Source organism: Leuciscus leuciscus (genome assembly GCF_965113295.1).
Source record: "Leuciscus leuciscus genome assembly, chromosome: 6".
Classification (NCBI taxonomy): domain Eukaryota; kingdom Metazoa; phylum Chordata; class Actinopteri; order Cypriniformes; family Leuciscidae; genus Leuciscus; species Leuciscus leuciscus.
In genome coordinates this window covers 15,763,735-15,784,495 of record NC_138730.1, presented here as the reverse complement: position 1 = coordinate 15,784,495, position 20,761 = coordinate 15,763,735, and the positions used below count along the sequence as shown (strand labels likewise).

The 20,761-nt window shown below is 37.7% G+C and overlaps 2 protein-coding genes and 2 long non-coding RNA genes across 8 annotated transcripts in view; 2 read left to right on the top strand and 2 right to left on the bottom strand.

Moving 5' to 3' along the window:
* mpp7b (MAGUK p55 scaffold protein 7b) overlaps nucleotides 1-6,218 on the bottom strand; it is a 75,503-nt gene extending 69,285 nt beyond the window's left edge. Inside the window, exon 1 of the mRNA XM_082174011.1 lies at nucleotides 5,707-6,218. The gene's annotated coding sequence lies outside the window, so the exon portion shown is untranslated. The remainder of the gene's footprint in view (nucleotides 1-5,706) is intronic.
* Nucleotides 1,183-19,505, top strand: wacb (WW domain containing adaptor with coiled-coil b). Of its 5 annotated transcripts, none has more exons than XM_082174048.1 (10): nucleotides 1,183-1,691; nucleotides 1,905-1,938; nucleotides 2,573-2,765; nucleotides 6,225-6,301; nucleotides 8,663-8,778; nucleotides 8,858-8,970; nucleotides 9,091-9,327; nucleotides 12,031-12,153; nucleotides 13,179-13,324; nucleotides 19,191-19,505. In XM_082174048.1, exons 1-10 carry the CDS (start codon nucleotides 1,651-1,653, stop codon nucleotides 19,401-19,403), a joined length of 1,293 nt encoding a protein of 430 aa, XP_082030174.1. In that variant the 5' UTR covers nucleotides 1,183-1,650; the 3' UTR covers nucleotides 19,404-19,505. The 5 variants fall into 5 exon arrangements, with proteins under 5 accessions (XP_082030174.1, XP_082030173.1, XP_082030176.1 ...); XM_082174047.1 differs by having other exon boundaries at nucleotides 13,173-13,324; XM_082174050.1 differs by lacking the exon at nucleotides 12,031-12,153.
* Nucleotides 9,736-12,034, bottom strand: LOC309501851. Its single transcript, XR_014206993.1, has 2 exons — nucleotides 11,499-12,034; nucleotides 9,736-10,162 (listed from the first exon to the last, which is right to left on the bottom strand). It is a non-coding gene; the product is annotated as an uncharacterized lncRNA (long non-coding RNA).
* Nucleotides 15,552-18,661, top strand: LOC309501872. The gene is made up of 2 exons (XR_014207020.1): nucleotides 15,552-16,483; nucleotides 17,302-18,661. It is a non-coding gene; the product is annotated as an uncharacterized lncRNA (long non-coding RNA).
* Nucleotides 19,506-20,761: the final 1,256 nt, after the last annotated feature.

Sequence of the window (20,761 nt, the reverse complement as noted above, 5' to 3'; positions counted from 1 at the left end):
ATCACTGTAAAGCTGCTTTGAATCGATCTGTATTGTAAAAAGCACTATATAAATAAAGGTGACTTGGGCTTGACTTAACTATATCCTGTTATAAATATTAAAAACAAGAACTCATGCAGGGACCTTTTTTTGCCCCATATCTTTATATTTTGGGGCAATTTTTGCCCCAAGTCCCCGATAATTTTCATCCCTGGTATGTGCACGGTGTGATTGCGTGAGGCGGGGCTCTTTTTTCGAGCGCAAGCAGAGAAGGTGTGCCTCTGTTGCAAGGCCCATTTCAAGTGAAAGGAGTGAAACATAGTAAAGCCCGCCACTGGCTAAAGGCACCTTAAGGAAAATGAGCTTTTCAACTGCAGAATTATAATTTTTTTAAATAGATGGAGCAACACATTTTGTGAGAATATAAATAATATAAGTAGTTTGTTTAGTTTAAAAATCAAATAAATGTATGAGGTGGTAAAAAGTCTCACCAACATAAGGGGTAGCCTAAAGGCCCCCGGTACAAATACTATAGCTAAAGTAAAATGTTTTGCAAAATATCTTAATTAATTATTCAATTCACTTCATTAAAATGCTAATTTTGAAAATGCTGAAAATTTTACTTTAAAAAATAAACTTCTTACATCGCATGAGATAATTTAATATGGCTTTACGTTAATAACAATAAATTCTATATTTTGCCTATTTAAGAAATAGACATTTTATGAATGTGGTATTTTTAAATATGATGATTTCATTAGTCAATAAATATTGCGATAATCTCTAAGGTGATACTCAACTTGATAAATAATACTAGTCTCATGTCAATAACTAAAAGTCAGAAATGCCTTACCCTGACAGTAGGGGCGCTTTTTTTTTTTTTTACCCCAAATATACTTTTACATTTTCTTCATTTATTGAAAAAAGTATTTACAAATTTTAGGTATATTTAACAAAACTGAAAATCATTAAAAAGGCCTTTGTTTCACAATATATTTGGTAATTCCAAGGATTATCATTTGCAACATAAATCTGTAACAAAAACATATTAGATCAGCTCAATCGACATGCGACACTGCCAAACGCGGATGTTCAGGAAAGTGCTGCGTTGAGTTTTCGCGCCATCTAGAGGTTGAGAGGAAAACTAAATCAAATGCGCTTTATCCTCCTCGTTAGTAAAGCGTACTAAGTTTGCTTGTATCAGGAAGTCCTATACTACTAGAATGGCGTCAAACTCTGTATAGATACATTGTATCCTCTTACTATTGAATCTTGGAGCCTTGGCTATCTATGGAGAAATTCAAATACATAAACCTGCGAACGTTGCTTAATTTAATTGAATTTTTACTTGCATAAATAGATTTAATTTCTTTAAGTTTTATTTAAATAGGTTAGCAAATATTTTCCGTTTGTCGGTCCGCGAGCACAGTTTTTGCAGTCATCTGCTCGTGCACGTCGCGTGCTGATCTGCTCGTGCACTTGCAGGGCGCAGTCGCGAGCAAAACGAAGAGATGGACCGTCAGCTCTTTCCCGAATAGCGAAGCAGCACTGCAGCAGAGCTACTTTACCTTCATAATAGTGTGTGTTTGCAGACAGCAGCAGTAAAGAGAGCTGTAGTTCAACATAACTGGTTCAGTAGTAACACTTCACTTCCACATCATTGCAGCATTAATGGTAATGCATGCAACGAATCCATCCAGACTCAATGATGGGTAAACAAACATTTACCTCCAGTTTAAATCCTTCAGCTAATTTTTAAAAGCCTGAAACAACTGCATATCACGTTTGAAGAAATTTATTCAAAGTAGTTGTTTATATATAACTTACCTCTGATAGCAAGTTGTTTTTATTTCTCTACGTTAGCATTTTAGCTGGCTAGCAGAGCGCGTTTCTGACTACATTAACTTTTTTTTTGTCTTTCACAGGTGTAATGATCGAAGAGATCCTCAAGCCTACCAGGTACACAGAGAAGTATTTTGTCAGTGAAAGTAGTTGTATATTTGGCAGAGAAGCCGAAATAGTGTCAATATTGGATTAGCCGGCTTTAGCATAACACTAGTGCTCGCAGGCCTAGTTCCTGCTTGCTAACTGAAACTATTATCTACATTACACGACATACTTTGTACGTTATCGCTTTCAATTATCTGTATTTGGCTAATTAATCTATATACTAACTTGTCTATTATAGCTTATAAATGGTCTGATTAGAGAGCTTGCGTCTCGTAGCTCGCTAGCTTGTTTTTTAGTCAGCTAACCTAATTACTGGTTTCACAACCACAATATAATATCTCATAATTATTATTTACTTTTAGGTCTTATCGGATATAGTATTACGTTTTATTGTGAATTGACTTGGTGAGCCTAAAAACACAGATAAGAGTGCAGATCATCTGGTTCCCTGTCTAGTTTTGGTTAATGAACATCCTATTTGAGTTTCTTTCACAGCATTTGTAGTAAAATAATTTCCAAAAGTTAATTTTATTTAATAATATTGTAATCATCCACACCTGCTTTTATCCTCAAGAGGAAAAGTTCAGGTGTCTTTGTGAAAAGGTTGTCTGTAGTCCTTCTCTTTATGCATTGTATTTTGCAGCCTGTCAAATATCAGTCAAAGAGTCACTCGGCAAATGACCATCGCCATGACAAGATGCGAGACTCGTCGGACTCCACGCCACCAACTAAAATGCTGCGGCGATCAGACAGTCCCGACAACAAGCACAGTGACGGAACAGGGCACAGTCAAACGAAAGCACTTCACGTTCACCGGCCCCGTGAGAGGGACAGCGGTAAGAACATGAGCGAGAATACGTTCAACATGCAAATGGTTAATGTCATTTACATGTTGTTCCTAATTCCCCAGAACCTTAGAATCCTATTTATTAGTGGGTTATATTGGGAAACATAATTTACAGTTATCAGTTAGTGCTTATTAAAATCTTAAAGTGCCTATTATATCTTTTCGGATATTAACTTTCATGCAGTGTGTAATATAGCTGTTTGTGAATGCAAAAGGTCTGCAAAGCTTCAAAGTGCGCAATAAATGGAGTTATTGTCTCCCAAAAGAAAGAAACGATTCTGAACTGCTTGAAACAAGTAGTCAGTCATTCCAGCCTCACTTCCTGCGCAAACCTACGTAGGGTTGTCACAGATTTGCATAATGCCAGCTTATGGTCTTCATTGTCTACTTTGACCTGCCTTCAAACACTGCAGTTGTAACTGAGGCCTGGAATAGTGTGGTTAATGTCCAGAAGATGCTATTTTCTTACTCACCTTTTAGAAAAACAGAGCTGTTTGTGTTGATGCACTTTATATAGATATATAGATATAGTAGGGGTGCAACGGTTCAAATGAATCCCGGTTCGGTTTGTATCATGGTTTTAGGTTCATGGTTTCGGTACGGTTCGGTATGTGCTATGTCAAATAAAAAAAAATAAAAAAGAATAAATACTAGCAACAGCACAAATAAATACAATAGAGCAAAGATACTAATAAAAGTAACAGTGCTTTTTAGGTTTTTCAGGTAGGTCTAACATTAGTTTTCAGGCACAGAAATTGAATAAAGTAATCAAATGTAAAGTAACATTGCAAATTTGACTGTTTAAATTAAAGATGCATCCTTTATTAAAGTTACAAAAGGTATTCAATCCAGAGCTGTGAGTGATTTCCTTGTCTTTTGTTGTTTGATTAACATTAAAAACAGACAGCAGGAATATTAGGCTGCTGTCACTTTAAGACATAATGCACAGATTCAGTACACTGATACTGTACACATGCGTTGTCTTTCTCGGCCGTATAATGATCAAACACACCTGAGCAAAGTTAATCAAATGTCTTCAGGATCACTAGAAACTCACAGCTAAGAGTGTTTGATCAGGGTTGGAGCTAAACTGTGTAGGACAGTGGCCCTTCAGGACCGAGTCTGAGGAACCCTGCTTTACAGCATAATGCACAGATTCAGTACACTGATACTGCACACATGCGTTGTCTTTCTCGGCCGTATAATGCACTTAAGGCATAACAGACTTTGTCTGCCAGGGTACTCATTAAGACGGACATGTTGACATTTGAATTTGTCCATTCAAGCGTGCTCAATATTTGCGCGAGTTCTCTTTCGCGTCTTGCTCTTGAATGTTTAAATTGGCAACGCTTAAATGAGTTTAGTTTAAACTCTGATAACAACATGTTCAGTTCAGGTCTCACCTGTGCTCGCGCTATCAACACCCGGGTGGTGATGACTGCGTAAATGACTAGACATGTTCACGCATACAGCATTCGCATTGAACAAAGTTTACAAAGAGTAACCGTTTTGTTCAAGTTCCTTTGATTATCGCTGTTGTAATGGGAGCCAGCATGTGCATCCATCAACAGAAACATACATTAGCGGAACTGTCTGTTTTACACATTATTTTCAACAAACCAGATTAAAGATGCTTCATCAGATTTGAGATCAACCGCGGTTCAAGTGCGTGCCGAACCATGGGTGGAGAACGGTGCGTTTAAAAAAAAAATTTAACGATGAGAAGAACACACACACACACACACACACACACACACACACACACACACACACACACACACACACACACACACACACACACACACACACACACACACACACACACACACACACACACACACACACACACAATTATAATGGGTCATGTGGTTTAGTTCTGTATTTTAATATTTGTTGCTTATTTAATTTTTAATATGGATGCATCAATAGTAAAAATTCTGCTTGATACTGTAATATTTTTAACACATTTTTATCCAGGCCTATATATCTGTAGTGTTTTGTCCAAAACTAAAATCAATAAAATGGCTACATTGAAAAAAGTAGCATCACAGCATTGTAATGTGCAGTTTGTAAAATGGATATTCAGTGTTAACGTGAGTTACATAATCGGATTACTTTTTTCAAGTAACTAGTAAAGTAACGCATTACTTTTAAATTTACAACGAAATATCTTGTTACTTTTTCAAATAAGTGAATGCAAGTTACTTTGTTTTCCCATTTATTGATTGGTACCTCTCCTGTCCCCATGTTGAGAGAAATCGTGAGTAATTGCAGAGGCGTTGTGAGTTTGTAAACATGATGGGTATTTTAGTTCAAGACTAAATGTGAGCATGCATGTACTCATCTCACTTGCACAAATTCAGTATTTCTCAAAATGAATAAAAACTGTGAAATGAACAACTCAGAATATTATGCAAAGCTGCAATAATTAAATGTAAAATAACAATTTTACTGATATACTTTATGGATTTAATCTCACTTCATTAACCAATGCTTTTGATGATCCATTTCAATCATAATAAACAAAAATGTCTTTAGTTAAACATCACATTTGTGGTGGATTTTTTGCTATTATTGCTTGCATTTCCTTCACGCTGAGGCTTGTTCATTTCACGTTTGGTGTGAAAGGGCCTGAACATTTGCCAAAAATCTAACTTTGATCGTTTTTTTTACAAAAAAAGCTAATTAAGCGCAGCACAGATGAGAAAAAGTAATGCAAAATTAATGTACGTTACTTTTTTAAGAAGTAACACAATATTGTATAAATATCTCATATAATACATTATATTGTGAATCCCTAATTTGCAGTCTTGCATTTCAGAATTCTGCATAATTACTGTAATTACTCTTGAAAATGGACATGTTACATATTATACAATCAAGTTAAAATACAAGTCATTTGAGAAAATGTATATTGATAATAGGCTTACAATATTCATGGAATGGATTTGCATGGCAGATTTTTGTAAATCAAGCACGACAGGAGTTGCGCTCTTGTGCTCTCCCTCCTTAACACTGTTTTACTTCCTGTTGTTGCCACAATCATGTGTCTGCAGCAGATGCACAGTTTATCGTATGATCTCCACTCGTCACAGGCCTCTTAGCGTTATGATATTGGTCTTTTCTCTAATAGGAAGTTACAGATGTTGGCTGTTGCAGATGTTTATACCACACTTTCAACTTGGTTATTTTCAGATATTGGTGATGTGGCATAAAATAACTTCTTCTTTTTTGCATCAATTGGACAAAAATGTAAAAAACACAAGGTCTGAAAATGATTAAGACTTTAAAATTAGGCTCAGCCACAGGACTGTCAACTCAAGCCTATACTAACAGTCCAATGTGTTAAATGGGTATCCAGAGAACCCTTTTGTTTCAGTGAATTATTTTCTGCAAAGACTTTTACATGCTTGGTAGTTTGTTTCTGATCATCTCAATTATGTTTCAGGTGTCAGTTCTTCTCCACAAGAAAACTCTCATCATGCATCCAGCTCTCACCCTCATCCAAACAGAACTTCAGAGATGGTAAGTTGTTTAGCCAGTGGATTGTCTGATCAACTGGTCGGTGTTAAGGAAGCCCTTTATAATTAAGCTGGTTTAGGGCCATGTCCCCCAAACACAGATCAGATGTGTCTGTAAGCTGTATAAGCACAGCCCTGCAATAGAGCAAACAGATATTCAATAAAAACTATGTAACCTTTTATTTAGGGTACTTTTATTTAGATAATTGATTAATCAGTTATCTAGGTCACTAAACTAAAGTTAACTAGTTAACTTTAAAAACTTTAGTAATTTTATTTAAAAAGCTGAATTTTATTTTTAGTATTATTTAAAAAATAAAATAATAATTAAATCACCTCTTGCCCAATGTTTTCCAACAAACAGTTTGCAAACCAAAGAATGCATCTTTGTAGGCTATGCAATACATTATGTTAAAAAAACACGCACATATTTCACTTATCACTGGATGTAAGTTATACCTCATTATTATACCTATTCATGGATTTCATCAGGTCCCTTTCCACAGGTGTATTAATCAAGCACAATGCAGTCTGCATTCATAATCTAGGTGCTTGATTTTATACACCTGTGGAAAGGGACCTGATGAAACCCATGAATAGTTCCTTTACATTTACTACTTGTGTTCCATGTAGTATTTAAATGTCCAACAAAATGCATATATAACATAGGGTAATGTATATTTTAGTCAGTATTATTGCACTCATATTTTATTGAGCTCCATCAGTTTGACGTGCATTTGTGCACCGTTGTTCGTTAAGTCTGAAAGTGAAGTTTAATGGAGTTGTGCTTTCTGTCAGGACAAGCCTTTGTGGAAAATGGAAATACTCGCATGGCTTTTGAACATTTGCAGATAAGGAAATAAACATAAAATGTAAGGTATACGCTGGGCAAAACATGTATTAAATGCATTAAACGGCACCCACGTCAATCAAAGCATCTGGCAGGACGAGCCCCGTTAAACCATAGGCTATGCGCTTAATATAAAGCATTCTCATGTTTAGGATACCTTGGGTCTTGTACTTTTCCTGATGCAGCTCTTTGTCCTTCAATTAAAGGACAATAATCCAATAATTATTGTCCAATAATCACATTTGTTGTTGATAATTTTTATTAGAGATTATTAGCAATTAGTTGTTGCAGCCCTTAGACAACAACACTGTCAGAGTCCTCTCAAAAAAATCAGTTGGCATTGGTGACAGATATTGGGAAAAACTGTGCATCCCCAATGTTTTGTCTGATACCATCTTATATGAGGTGCCGTTAAGTAATTACATCTTTAGAGTGTGCACCAGTTTCCAGCACTCAACAATTAAAACTTAATGAGGCGTGATGTCCAATTCGTGAACAAATGACTTGTTTCTTTTTGAGTCAAAAAGTTTCACCTCACAAAAACTCACGTGTGAATTGTTTAGAGCTATTGCTAAGTTCATAACTAACTCCCTAACTGAATTTTTCTCTTATGTCTGATCCCAAATAAACCAAGAATTGTTACTGTGATATTAGTCTCGGCCTCAGACGTCACGCCCATGGATCGCTGGCTGATGCATAATGCACACAAAATGGGAAAACACTTCGGAAGTTTCAAAGTCGTCTTCTGATTGGTTGAATTCTACAGGATTTCCAGGAGCGCGCCGCGTTCTTTATCGGTCCGCCTGGAAACAAAGCTGTCGTGACACCAAACCCCCTCATGGAAGAAGAAAGCCGTCATATTTACAACTGAGACAATGAGCGCTTATCAGGATCAACTAAACGCTGGATTGCCAAAAGTATGTGAAGTTCAGGGCACCATTGTTGCAGTAAAATTGCAAAATGTTCTTGAATAATTTATTAGATGCACGCCGGTCTGTTATCACAGGGACATCGACTTTACATTTTCTCACCCCTAAACCCTAAACATGACGTGGAACAAAACGAACTATGATTGGTTGCTTTACATGTCGGTCAGACTCTTGAGCGGACCTTTTTCCAATTAAAGCTGTGATGTAGTCCAGACTTTCTGCCGTCAGTCTGAAGGCCTGGCTTACGCGAGACTTCTGTGATGTATACTTTAGTGTGTGGGATACTTAAATCAGTCTTTTTATAGGTTGTTCTGTTTATATGCCAATGTATAACTAAATATACTCATTCACAGCAGAGTTATAGAATTATAAATGTTATTCTAATCCAAACATCTTACGAACAAAATGTTATCGGTCATTGTTTAACATGGTGATGCCACAAAAAGAAGGGGAAAAAAAGACAAAAGGAGCTGACCTCACTAATAAATCATTGTTAATCTCATATCTATTCCCAATGCGCTCTCAAATGACAGATTTCCCTGCTCTGTCCTTCTTGATATATCAACATATTTCCTGTTTCTTTCAGCCCCGGGAGCCAGCAGATGACTGGTCAGAGCATATCAGTTCATCTGGGAAGAAGTACTACTATAACTGCAGGACAGAAGTCTCTCAGTGGGAGAAGCCTAAAGATTGGCTGGAAAGGTGAGTTGCTTTAGATCCCCTGTAACTGCCTCTACTCCTCTCCAACCATCAACTGACGCCACACTTCCTGTGTGAACAGAGAACAGAGGCAGAGAGAAGGTGCCAAGAATACGGTTAACAGCTTTCCCAAAGACAGAGACTACAGACAAGAGGCGATGCAGGCCAGTGCCACAAGTGCCCTCAGTAGTACAAGTAAGTAACAGAAACACATTTAGTTCCTTAAAGTTGTGTTATGTTGATAGAAGGTTTGCTGATGCTTTCAATATTTCTGAACACGTGTCTTGTTTTTGAAAAATCCCTTTCTTTCCCCAGAATCTACTTTAGCGGAGAAGCCATCGTCAAACTCTGGTTATTCTCAGCCTTTGTCCACTAACCCCTCCAGCACGTCCAGCTCATCCTCGTCCTCCACAGTGCCTGTGTCTCCTGCCCTGCAGGCTTCAGCCTCCACTCTGCTTCAGGATCCAGCACTCCTCCGACAGCTTCTGCCCGCGCTGCAGGCCACCTTGCAGATGAACCACAGCAACGTGGACATGGGCAAAATTAATGAAGGTATTAATCGCTCAGTGCTATGTTAACTTGTTTTTGTTTTTATTGAGAGAATACGCTTGGAAATGAAATGGATATTTTATCGGGGTGTAACGATTCACTCGTTTTCTCAATGCATCGATTACAAATCTTGACGATGCATATGCATTCATTTTGAAACTCGTATTTTTGAATCGTTGATTTCGGTCAATAATCGATTTAAAATGCTTGGAATTAATTAATAACGATCTGATAGCGATTCAGTGCTTTAAAATATATGAACATTAAATTACTACGTCATTGCCTGGTGTCTACTGTTTTTCACATTTTTCAGGTTTTCCCAAATTTGTTTGGCACTAAAAGAATGGTTTGCACTCAAAGTCTTCAGAGTAAAAAAGTAATTTTAAGATTATTATTATTTTCTATGAGATGCACTCCTACAAAATCACCCCAATCATTCTTGTCATCTTGCGCCTATTAAAATAAACTCTTCTTTATGCATAAATCTCTTTGAAGTCAAAATATCAGAGCTTGACTTTTTTTTTTCTGGTCCTGTTACTTTTCCTGCTGCTTACACTGTCATTCCTCTCTCTAATCTAGTCTAAATTTCCTGTTGATCAATTGTGATCCGAGCATTATTATTCAGAGGTTGGGCTGGGTACAGATTTTCAAATTCAGTTCTGATTCACAAGCTCCTGATTTCATTTGATTCCTATTTGATTTACTTTTGATCTTACTCGTTTGGGTATAGTTATGTACGGTACAGTAAAAATTCAATCTTGGAATTTTAAGAATCAAAATAGGGATTGTTCAATTAAAGACTGCATTTAATTGGAAAAATCTATATTTTTACCTTACCCTATTGTCTAGACCAGGGGTTCCCAAACTTTTTCGTTCTAGGACCCACCTAGACAAGTATAATCAATCTCAAGACCCACTTGCACTGGTGCTACCAACTTTCTCAGTTGGTCGCACCAGCATGATTTGGTCGCACATTTTTTTTAATCTTTTTTTTTTTTTACATGCCATGGGATTAATCAATGCATGCTGATGGTCTTAATCTGCATTCCCTAGTTTTGCACTGATGTAAAAAGACTGACAGTGACAAGCCTTCATGTTAGCAAAATATTATAAACTTTTAACTCTTAAAAAAACTTTTAAAAACATGTATGTTCTTTAATGTTTGATTATAATTTTACCGTCTTCACATAGGGATGGGAAATGATAAGATTTTATCAATAATAATAATGCCACTGACGATTCTGATTATCGATCCGATTCTTTAACGATTCTCTTATCGATTCTTGATAGCACTGTGTGGAAAAATGTAGTCATATGGTTTTCAAAAAAACCCAAGGGGTTTTATTTATTTTAAAGCTTGAGTAAGCAAACTGTACTTTTTATGTAATGTATGTAATAAATAGAACTTTATTGTAAAGTGTTACTGATTCAAACGTCTCCTGAGTTCACTGTTGGAAAGATCAGTTGTCCATTCATTAAAATGAATCGTTCAAAGGAGTCATTAGTTCGCGAATTGGACATGTCGTGCGCGTTGTGTGATTATCCCAGCAGTTTGGACATAGACATCCAAGATTTGTGTCAACACAGAAAACATTTCATCACATTTTTTTCGTTTAATTAAAGTGTTGTTTTATGTCAGCTGAATGTCTGGGACGCTTTTCAGAGAAGATAAGGCAACAACTTATTTAGCACAATTCACACCCAGCGGTAATTGAGGAAGAAAAAAAAAATCTCCGAATGCTCCACATGAAACTTTGGTCTTCCGACCTTTTACCACCGTGTCGATTTATTTTGATTAATATGTGCGAGGGAGAGAGAGCAGGACAGCGCTTAGTTTGGAGACGGTGAAGTCTTTTTTACACTTTCGCCTGGCTCCGAAGAGAGAGAGAGAGATAGAGCGCGCGCGCGCGACCGAGTACTCTCTCTGCTCGCTCGTTCTTTCAGTTAAACATGCACTGTGACTCTGTCACAAGCGCAGCAGTTCATCTACATTACTCAGCGATCAAATAACACTTTGGCGGGCGCTAAAACTCATAGTCGTTTGGTCATTAATCGGACTGGTTTTGTTTCACTCATGGTAACGTAAATTTAGCTGCAGCTATAAGTGCCTTTGTGCGACCCACCTTTTCTCACTGTGTGACCCACAAGTGGGTCGCGACCCACAGTTTGAAAACCACTGGTCTAGACAACCTGTCTCAACCCTGTTCCAACAGTTTTCAAATAAGCCTGAATGACTTGATTTGCTGGATTAAGGGTTTAAAGCTAAACTTTGCAGGGCTGTTTCCTTGATGTATTCTTGAATGAGCAGTTTTGTGCATTCTCTTGAGCTGTCTCTGCAAGTTTACTGATTTCAAACCCATCTGAACCAGTAGGATGTTGTCGTAACTCATATTGTGCTAATACATTCATGAAGTGAAATCCTAAAACCTGTGACGTGAGTTTTTTTTTTTTTTATTCCTATGAAAGATCTATACAAATGCACTTTCTTGTAGCAATTAATACTTATTGGCCTTCATCCAAACTGCTAGAAAAGTTGTGCTTTAACCATTTTGACACCTTGACAACTGCTTTTTGCACAATATACGGCATCTTCTCTCCACATGGTGAACATACCATTAGCCGAAAGGCTAGAGCCAGATTGCATTTCAGTGTGTAGGACTGCTTTGACTGTACGTGTGTCTTTTTCTGTCTTTGTCTTCCTCCAAGTCCTCACAGCCGCTGTCACACAAGCTTCCTTACAGTCTATGCTTCATAAGCTTCTCACTGCCGGACCGTCCGCTTTCAACGTCACTACTCTGCTTTCCCAAGCTGCTCAGCTTTCCACACAAGGTACGGCTGAAGTCCCAGTCACCCTTCACACCTCCCCTAACTGATGTTGTGCTGCAGTGCAACTAATCAATTTTTTTGTAATGGAACTATGTGAACATATTTTACAATACTGTGTTAAACCAGTGTTTAAGCTGTTCATCGTTCATACACGCCCAAGACTGTGGACAAGAACATGCTGAACAATTCTTTAAAGGGTTAGTTCACCCAACAATACAAATTCTGTCATTCTTACATTACCCTCATGTTTTTCCAAACCTGTAAGAGATTTGTTCATCTTTGGAACACAAATGAAGATCTTTTTTTGATGAAATTTGAGAGCTTTCTTTCCCTTCATTGACAGTCTACGCAACTACGATTTTCAAGCCCCAGAAAGGGAGTAAAGACATCATTAAAGTAATCCATGTGTCTCCAGAGTTTTAACCCCAGTTTTATGAAGCGAAGCGAGTGCTTTGTTTGCGCAAAAAACATCTCCAGCGCGTTCACACAACGTCTGCTCTCATGCATGCGTCAGGGTGCTCTCATGAACGCGCATTGGAGAATAATATTTTGTAAATAAAGTGGTAAATCGTCACATTTGATGCCTTTACTACCTTTTTGAGTCTTGAAAAGTGGTAATTGCGTAGATTGTCAATTGAGGGATGGAAAGCTCTCAGATTTCATCAAAAAGATCGTAATTTGTGTTCCGAAGATGACCGAAAGTCTTACAGGTCTGGAACGACATGAAGGTGAGTAATTAATGACAGAATTTTACTTTTTTGGGTGAACTATCACTTTAAGCCACTTTTTTTTACATGGGGAAAACTCAGACTTTGGTGTAGAATTATTATTATAATTTTTTTAAAATAATGTTCATTTAGTAGGATTCAGTATATTTATGTTTAGCAAACCAAAACTGGCAGATGGACACATTTTAAAAAGTCATTTTGTTCTCACACCAACTATCATGTTGCTGTTTGTATGTACAGTATAGTTGTGTAAGATTATTTACTCGATTCCATGTCTATAACGGTGTTTCTAAGGAACAGCTCAACAGTCCGGTCAGTCACCCATGTCATTAGCATCAGATGCCTCTTCACCGAGGTCATACGTGTCTCCTAGAGTCAGCACGCCTCAGACCAACGCTGTCTCTAAACCCCTGCTCAGCTGCGCATCTCTCTCTTCACAACCAAAGGTCAGTAGCAGTTAATCATTTTATAAACTTTTGTTATAGTGGCATCAGACGAGACCTGGTTAAGTTGCATTAAGCCCAAGACGCACCAAGCCGACGGTCGGCCGTCGGGCAGTTTTTGTGCGTCGGCCAACTAAGGCTACGTCTACATTAATCCGGATACATTTGAAAACAGCGTTTTCGTTTATAAACGCTCTGTCCACCCTAGCGTTTTCGGACGTTTCAGTGTGGATGAGAAACTTTTTAAAAACGCTAAATTCACCTTACTGCGCATGCGTAAAACCTCACAAAAGATCACAGATATGATTTAGATGGAAAAATAATGACGTTATCGTGCAATTCTTCTGACAGGATAATTTTATTTAGTAAAATATCTCACCATTCACTGATGCGGTCCAGGTCGCACGCAGTCACCATATGTTTGGTCTAAAACGCAACTGCTCTCATGTATTGCCGCAGGACAGCAAATGTGAGTAAATTCTGTCATCTTTGCAGGACTGTGATATGAAGAGTGTGCAATGTAGAATATTTTTAGCAACAGTGTGAAAGTGAATAGCACATAACAGGCACAATACTGGTATAAACATGAATATCTCTTGGTACAATATGTGTCACATGACTAAATTTACGTAATCGTTTTTAAATACCACCAGTTTCACAGTCCACACTACAACGTGAAAACGGCGTTTTCAAATGTATCCACTTTGGAGTGCGTTTTCAAAAAAGCTTCGTTTTCATTATTAAAACGCCGTCTCAGTGTGGACGGAAGGCCAAAACGATGAGAAAAATATATGTTTTCAAATGAAAACGTATTAGTTTGGACATGGCCTAAGTTTTCTCGGTGTGTTCGGCACGGTTCAGCACAGTCGGCTGAATTAGATTTTTTCGCCCGATTCGACATGGTGAATCGGTGTTGGACCGTCGGTGAGAGAGAGAACTCTGATTGGCTGTTCAGCTTAGTGAACGAGTCAGTGCACGAGAATAATAGCAAAACAGTGAGCAAAGAAGTCAAAACGGTACAGATAGAAGGCTGTTCTAATGTTACGTCATCTTACCTGAGTGTTCCTTGGCGAATATTTCAATATTAACATGAGTGGAGTGGAATAAAGAAAGTGTTTAGCAGGATTGATATTCAAAACGGTAATGGTTTGATTCTTTGTTTATGGTTTGTGTATCTGCAGCCTGCAGCGTCGGTTTCCCTTTTTGAATGACGAATATAGATGAATATATTAGGGATGCACCGATTGGGAAATTCTGGGCCGATACCGATACCGATGTTTAACATAACAACTTGGCCGATGCCGATGTTTTTTCTTTTTGTTATTAATTCCTTCTTTTGTGCCACGGAAACATACAAGTCTTTCGGCTCTTGATCACACTATCCTAGAATGAGCACAAATTCAATCAGACCAATTTATGAAACAAAAAAAACCTTTAATGTCACTTTCTGGTTGACAGTTATAACCTTATTTATAAGTTCTTTTTCAGTTGTTATGAAGAGCAATATGAGAGAGAAATTTGGTAATCATTGTCTGACCCAACAAAAAAAACATTATAATATTCATTTTATTTTTCGTGTTCGCATTTATGAGGGAAAAAACACGGGTGAATGTTCATACCAAAATATTAAATTTTAAGCGCGCACGCGCTCTTCTGCGAGAGAGAGAGAGAGAGAGAGAGAGAGAGAGAGAGCGCCCCGACCGCGCGCGCGCTCTCACTCACTATTCAGAGCGGTCAAGCTTCCCCGTACTTTTTGACAAGAGTCCTTGACAGGGAGGCCAGAGTTTCTTTGCAGCTCAAGTCGGCGGCGGTGTGTACAGTTAACGCTCTATCTGTTGACGGCGCTGAGGGAAAAGCTCCCGCCACTGGAAGAAGCAGTCGCCGCCCATTTGTGTCCTCCTGCGCACCCATCAAAGCCGTGCAGAACGTCTTCAGCACTCGCGGATCGTGCATACTCCGCCGCTTCTTCTGCTACACACCATGGTCGTTCTTTTCTCGAGAAAAGGAGTTTTCTCATAGAAAATAAATAAATAAATGCGTCATTGTACCCAGCACTTCTGAAAATGCACTTCCGAATGCGTCTCTGTCCCCAGCATATCAAACCAAACTGACGCCCATGTGACATCGGCGAATGTCATTTTTATTTCCCGATGGCCGATGGCAGTTAACGAGGCAAATATCGGCCGTTACCGATGTTCAGCCGATGCATCGGTGCATCCCTAGAATATATCTTCAGAAATAGACAGTTGTCTCATTTACACGCAGGCGCACAACGTGCATTCTAGCTGACAGTCGGCTGTAGTTCTCTCGGTGTGTTCAAGTGCAGCTTTTTTCCCCCGACGCAGGCGACGCGAGGCGACAACACAGTCGGCTTTCGTCAGCGCTAGTTCTTTGGCGTCGGTTTGGTGTGTCCCGGGCTTTAGAGAATACAGTGCTATTGCAATGTCAAAGATACTGTTTTTTCCACAAAGTTTCCAAAACTAATTTGTTTGACCTTCCTAAGGCTGACGAGAGTGGTTCAAATTGATTTTAAACACTGTTCCTGAACATTATAACCCCAACATGTATCGGACAACAGAGAACAGCTTGTTTTCTGTTGCTTTTGTAAGCTCTCGCATTTGTAAGACGGTTCACCGCTCCTTAGGAAAATGAAACATGCTTTTGTGAACGTCCTATGAAATCCAAGCTTGCAAAGTCTGTGCACGAAATCCATTCTGCACGATCCTCTTGTTCGTTAACATTGTCAGGGTCTGAATCGGGCTCGAATTGGTTTGAAATCGACGCCATCCATAATATTTACACTAGAGAAGAACTCGCAGTTATGGAGGGGTGGGACATTTCCCGAGCACACGCTAAAGGGGCTTCATTGAATTCTGCATGTTTGAGACAGAGTGGGGAGGGAGGTGCTGTAATAATGTAAAATATGTGAAAAATAATGCGGTTTTTTTAAACGATCAAGCATGAAGACACTCAAGTACACCCCAAAAACAAAATCAAGACTTCGTAAATGGGCACAATAGGACCCCTTTAAGAATGTCATTTGACTGAGTGTGCATTAGATAACAAGATATAAAACTATCTGGCATCTGCTAAAAAAAATCTGTTTTGGCCATCATACACCAGAGATGGCAAATGTACACACAGTCTTCGCTTAAAGGGATAGTTCACTTTGAAATTAATTTTTGGTATGTTTTAGCTTACCTCAAGGGCATCCAAGATGTAGGTGTCTTTTTTTCCGCAGTAGTTTCAATTTTGATATTTTTAGGTCATACCGTTCTTGTCTGTCAGTCATATAATGCAGGTCTATGGTCACGGTCTCAAAACACAAGCACAGAGTCCAAATTAAAACAATTCCCCGTCGTCCAAATTAAACAATTCCCCATCGTAAGTACACATTGATGGCCCAAGACACGAAACGAGCGGTTTGTGTGAGAAAACGAACAGTATTTATATCGTTTTTACCTCTTATACGCAGACATGTCCGAGTGATCTGATCTGACGTGTACGCAGACTGGTGCATAGATATATACACACTAGATGTCGCCTTGTCTACGGCAGTTCATTGGAACGAATGTCTTTAAGGCGACATCTAGTGTATATATCTATGCACCAGTCTGCGTACACGTCAGATCAGATCACTTCGACATGGCTGCGTATAAGAGGTAAAAACGATATAAATACTGTTCGTTTTCTCACACAAACCGCTCGTTTCGTGTCTTAGGCCATCAATGTGTACTTACAATGGGGAATTGTTTAATTTGGACGACGGGGAATTGTTTTAATTTGGACTCTGTGCTTGTGTTTTGAGACCGTGACCATAGACCTGCATTATATGACTGACAGACAAGAACGGTTTGACCTAAAAATATCAAAATTGAAACTACTGCGGAAAAAAAGACACCTACATCTTGGATGCCCTTGAGGTAAGCTAAAACATACCAAAAATTAATTTCAAAGTGAACTATCCCTTTAAGTAGAAGTACAGATACTCATGTTTAAAAAGACTGGTAAAAGTTGAAGTACTGAAGTAAAGAAGTATGGGCTCTGACATGTACTTGGTATAAAGTAGCCATTACTAGGCTACCTGTTTTAGTGTCACGCTAGTAACTGGACCTCACATCATATATATTATAGAAAAGAACTTGCATTTCAAATTTTGTTAGTTAATGAGTGTACTGAACAACCACCATGTAGAACACAAGCAGAGTAAAGACTAAGCTGACGAAAATAAACTCTTTGCCATCACCTAGGCCACATTCTAGATTGTAGGGTGATCCCACCTCTTGTCCTTGGAAACAACTCAAAATTATTATGATGTTTAAAGCCTATGCTGGAAATTGTATTGACATTCAAACAGAAAGAAAATTAAAGTGCAATCATAGTTTAAATATGCCATAGAACCAGTAAACCAGGTGAAGTGTAAATGATCTGACTAAACCGGTCATGTTTCAGATGAAAACTTAATTTAATACTCTAATGCTTTTAGGTTGACACAATTTGCAGCGCATTCACCAGGAATCCCTTTTGACGTCAATAATTTCGAACATCTCCCTCATAAATGGCCATGGGTGATGTCATGTCGACGTCCATAACGTTAGCCATACTTCTATGGGCCTTTTGCCTTGCTCCGGGTAGCTTCATAGACTAGTCTACAGCTGTGGTGATTGATAGCCAGGAAATCATACACCAATGGGGGGGTCGTGTTACATTAGGTTGAAAAAGGTGCACAATGACAAATAATATTGATCATGCCACTGAATACAGATTAAAACTAAATTAACGAGCCTGGTTTGAAAATTTAAGTGGAAAGTACAGATATATGTAAACAAATTGAAGAAGTGAAAGTAAAAAGTTGTCCAAAAAATAAAAAATAAAATCCTATTTCTGTCATACACTACTTGTCGGAAATATGAGCACAGAAAAATCGTGTAGAGTCAACTCCTCCAAACTGCAAATCATAGCATGTAATGTATGTCAGCCTTAAATACAGAGCAAATACATGTGTAGTTTACGCTACATCACATTAGTTATGGACTTTTGACAACCAGGATGTATGTTTGTTTCTTCAACTACAGATACTTATGGTCCTCCTGACTTTTACGTCACACCAGAATTGCCTTTTTTTTCTTTCTCTGAAAGTGCAAAATTCCCACCACAGTGTGATTTCTACCAGATTAGCATTCTGTGATGCTGATCGTCAAAATTACATTTTAACATTTTTGGAATAAAATGACGTCTTGCAGACGATAACTTTACTGTTAGCGTGTGCTAAAGACAACTATTCAATATTTTCTAAACTTTATTTGGGGCAAAATTTTTTTTAGTGTGGTGGAAATAATACCACATAGATTACCAGCAATAAATATGGTTTGATTATTTTGATCTTGGTTTAGATGTTCTGTTTAGGTTTTAAATGTTATAATTCCTGTATTTTTATGATGGATTTGTGTAGTTTAAGGTTGAAAATCTGGGTCTTGGACAAGGGTAAAAACTCCTTTAATGTGATCTACATTTAATAAAATAAATAAACTTTAAAAAAAGAAAATAAATTAGTTATTTTCAATATAAATCCTGGCCCTGGGAAATAAAAGGGCCCAAAACACTCATATTTTATTATGTTTTGTTTAAAATGTGCTTTTGCTATCATTCTTTTAAATAAATGCCACTTTTGTTTGATAATTTATCATCTATTCAGTGACGTTTATACATTTTAGAGTTGTACTGCTGTACATGTATTTTATATTTATATATGTGTGTATGTGTATATATATATGTATATATATATATATATATATATGTGTGTATTTATACTATGTATTTTTGCCATTATTTAGTTGACATCTCTGATTTCTTTGTTCTTCAAATTCAGGTAAGTTCATCAATTCAGAGACAAGGATCAACGTCCCAGCAGTCCGTCAGCTCTGACAAACCTCTGGAATTCAGTGATCCCCGTCTTCACAGGCAAATGTACGGATCTCTCAGTGGGAACTTTTCTTTTGTTTGTTGGCAATGTAGAAGCAGCCTATCAGATGTTTTCTTACAGCACCATCTACCAGTTCAGTGTGGAAGTGCAACCAAATGAATGTTTGTTACAATTACAAAGAAATGGGTTTTATTTATTTATTTTTTAATGTTTTTTTACAATTACAAAGAAATGGGTTTTATTTATTAATTTTTTTATGTTTTTTTTAATGTTTTTTTTATTTTTTATAAAATCCATCTATACACACACGCGTGTATATTATATAAATGTATAACGTGACCAGACATCCCATTTTCCACGGGACAGTCCCGTATTTTAGCTCTAGTTTTAGTGTCCTGACTAACAAAAAAAGTCACGTTTTCTTCTTTCCTAAATTGTCTTTGCTAGGTGATCATAAAAGTGAGTAGTAGTCTTCTGTCACGTGAGAATAGCCTAATAATCAAAGGTAGCCAATCTCATCATGGTATATTTTGGAGGACAAAGGTAACATCCAAACACAATTTGTAATTGATTAACTTGCAGTTATTGAAGGTGGGATATTAGAGCGCAGAGAAGAGCAATTCAGACGCGACGATGTCAAAGAAGCGCGTGTTTACAATTAACGAGGATCTTCAAAAAGAGTGTATCAAATTATTATTGCACAGTAAGTTGTGAAAAAAAGAACTCGATGTTGTATCGAGATCAGAATACAAGTAACCTGATTAAAACTTCAGTGACAGAAATTACTAGGAAGGCATTGAAACACGAGAAGGATTCTGATTCTAAATGTATATAATTGTATATATACCGTTTATAGTGTATATATATGCAGTGTATATATTAGTAAGGGATAATGTACATCCAGTCGGTTGTACATCCTCGGCTTTGTGAAGGGTTACTCATCACCTTGTCGGGGGTTATTTTGAGAAAACAAGCGGCTGTACATTATCACACTTATTACACGGCTACTGGCCACACAAGTAAATAATTAGACACAAAATATTGATCTGGGTTGAAATATTTTATTAGGTCTTTAAACGCAAGACTTCCGCGGAGAGAGCAGTTGCTAGTACGGCAAGTTCAAACTAGACGGACATTTAAGTGATACGGTTTACAGTCACACCACTTAATTTTGCCACATAAATAATTATGGAGATACAATATATAGATTTCGGATTAAACTGTTTAAAATCGTTCCTGTTTCTATCTCATAATCCAACAGTGTACAAAACAATGGTCACAAAATGTCAGCAGCTGCGTTTGTATGAAACGAAAGAGCGAGTCCACGATTACTGGATGGCATAGTTAAGTAACTACACAAAATATTGATTTGACTGAGTTTTAATTATTTATTAACTCACCAAACGCAAAACTTCCATGAAGAAAACCCGTTCCTAGCAGGCGTATAGCGCTGCTGACTTCAGTGACCTGGATGAGCCTGTTATCTGCTTTGAGAGTTAATCTGGGAATAATATACC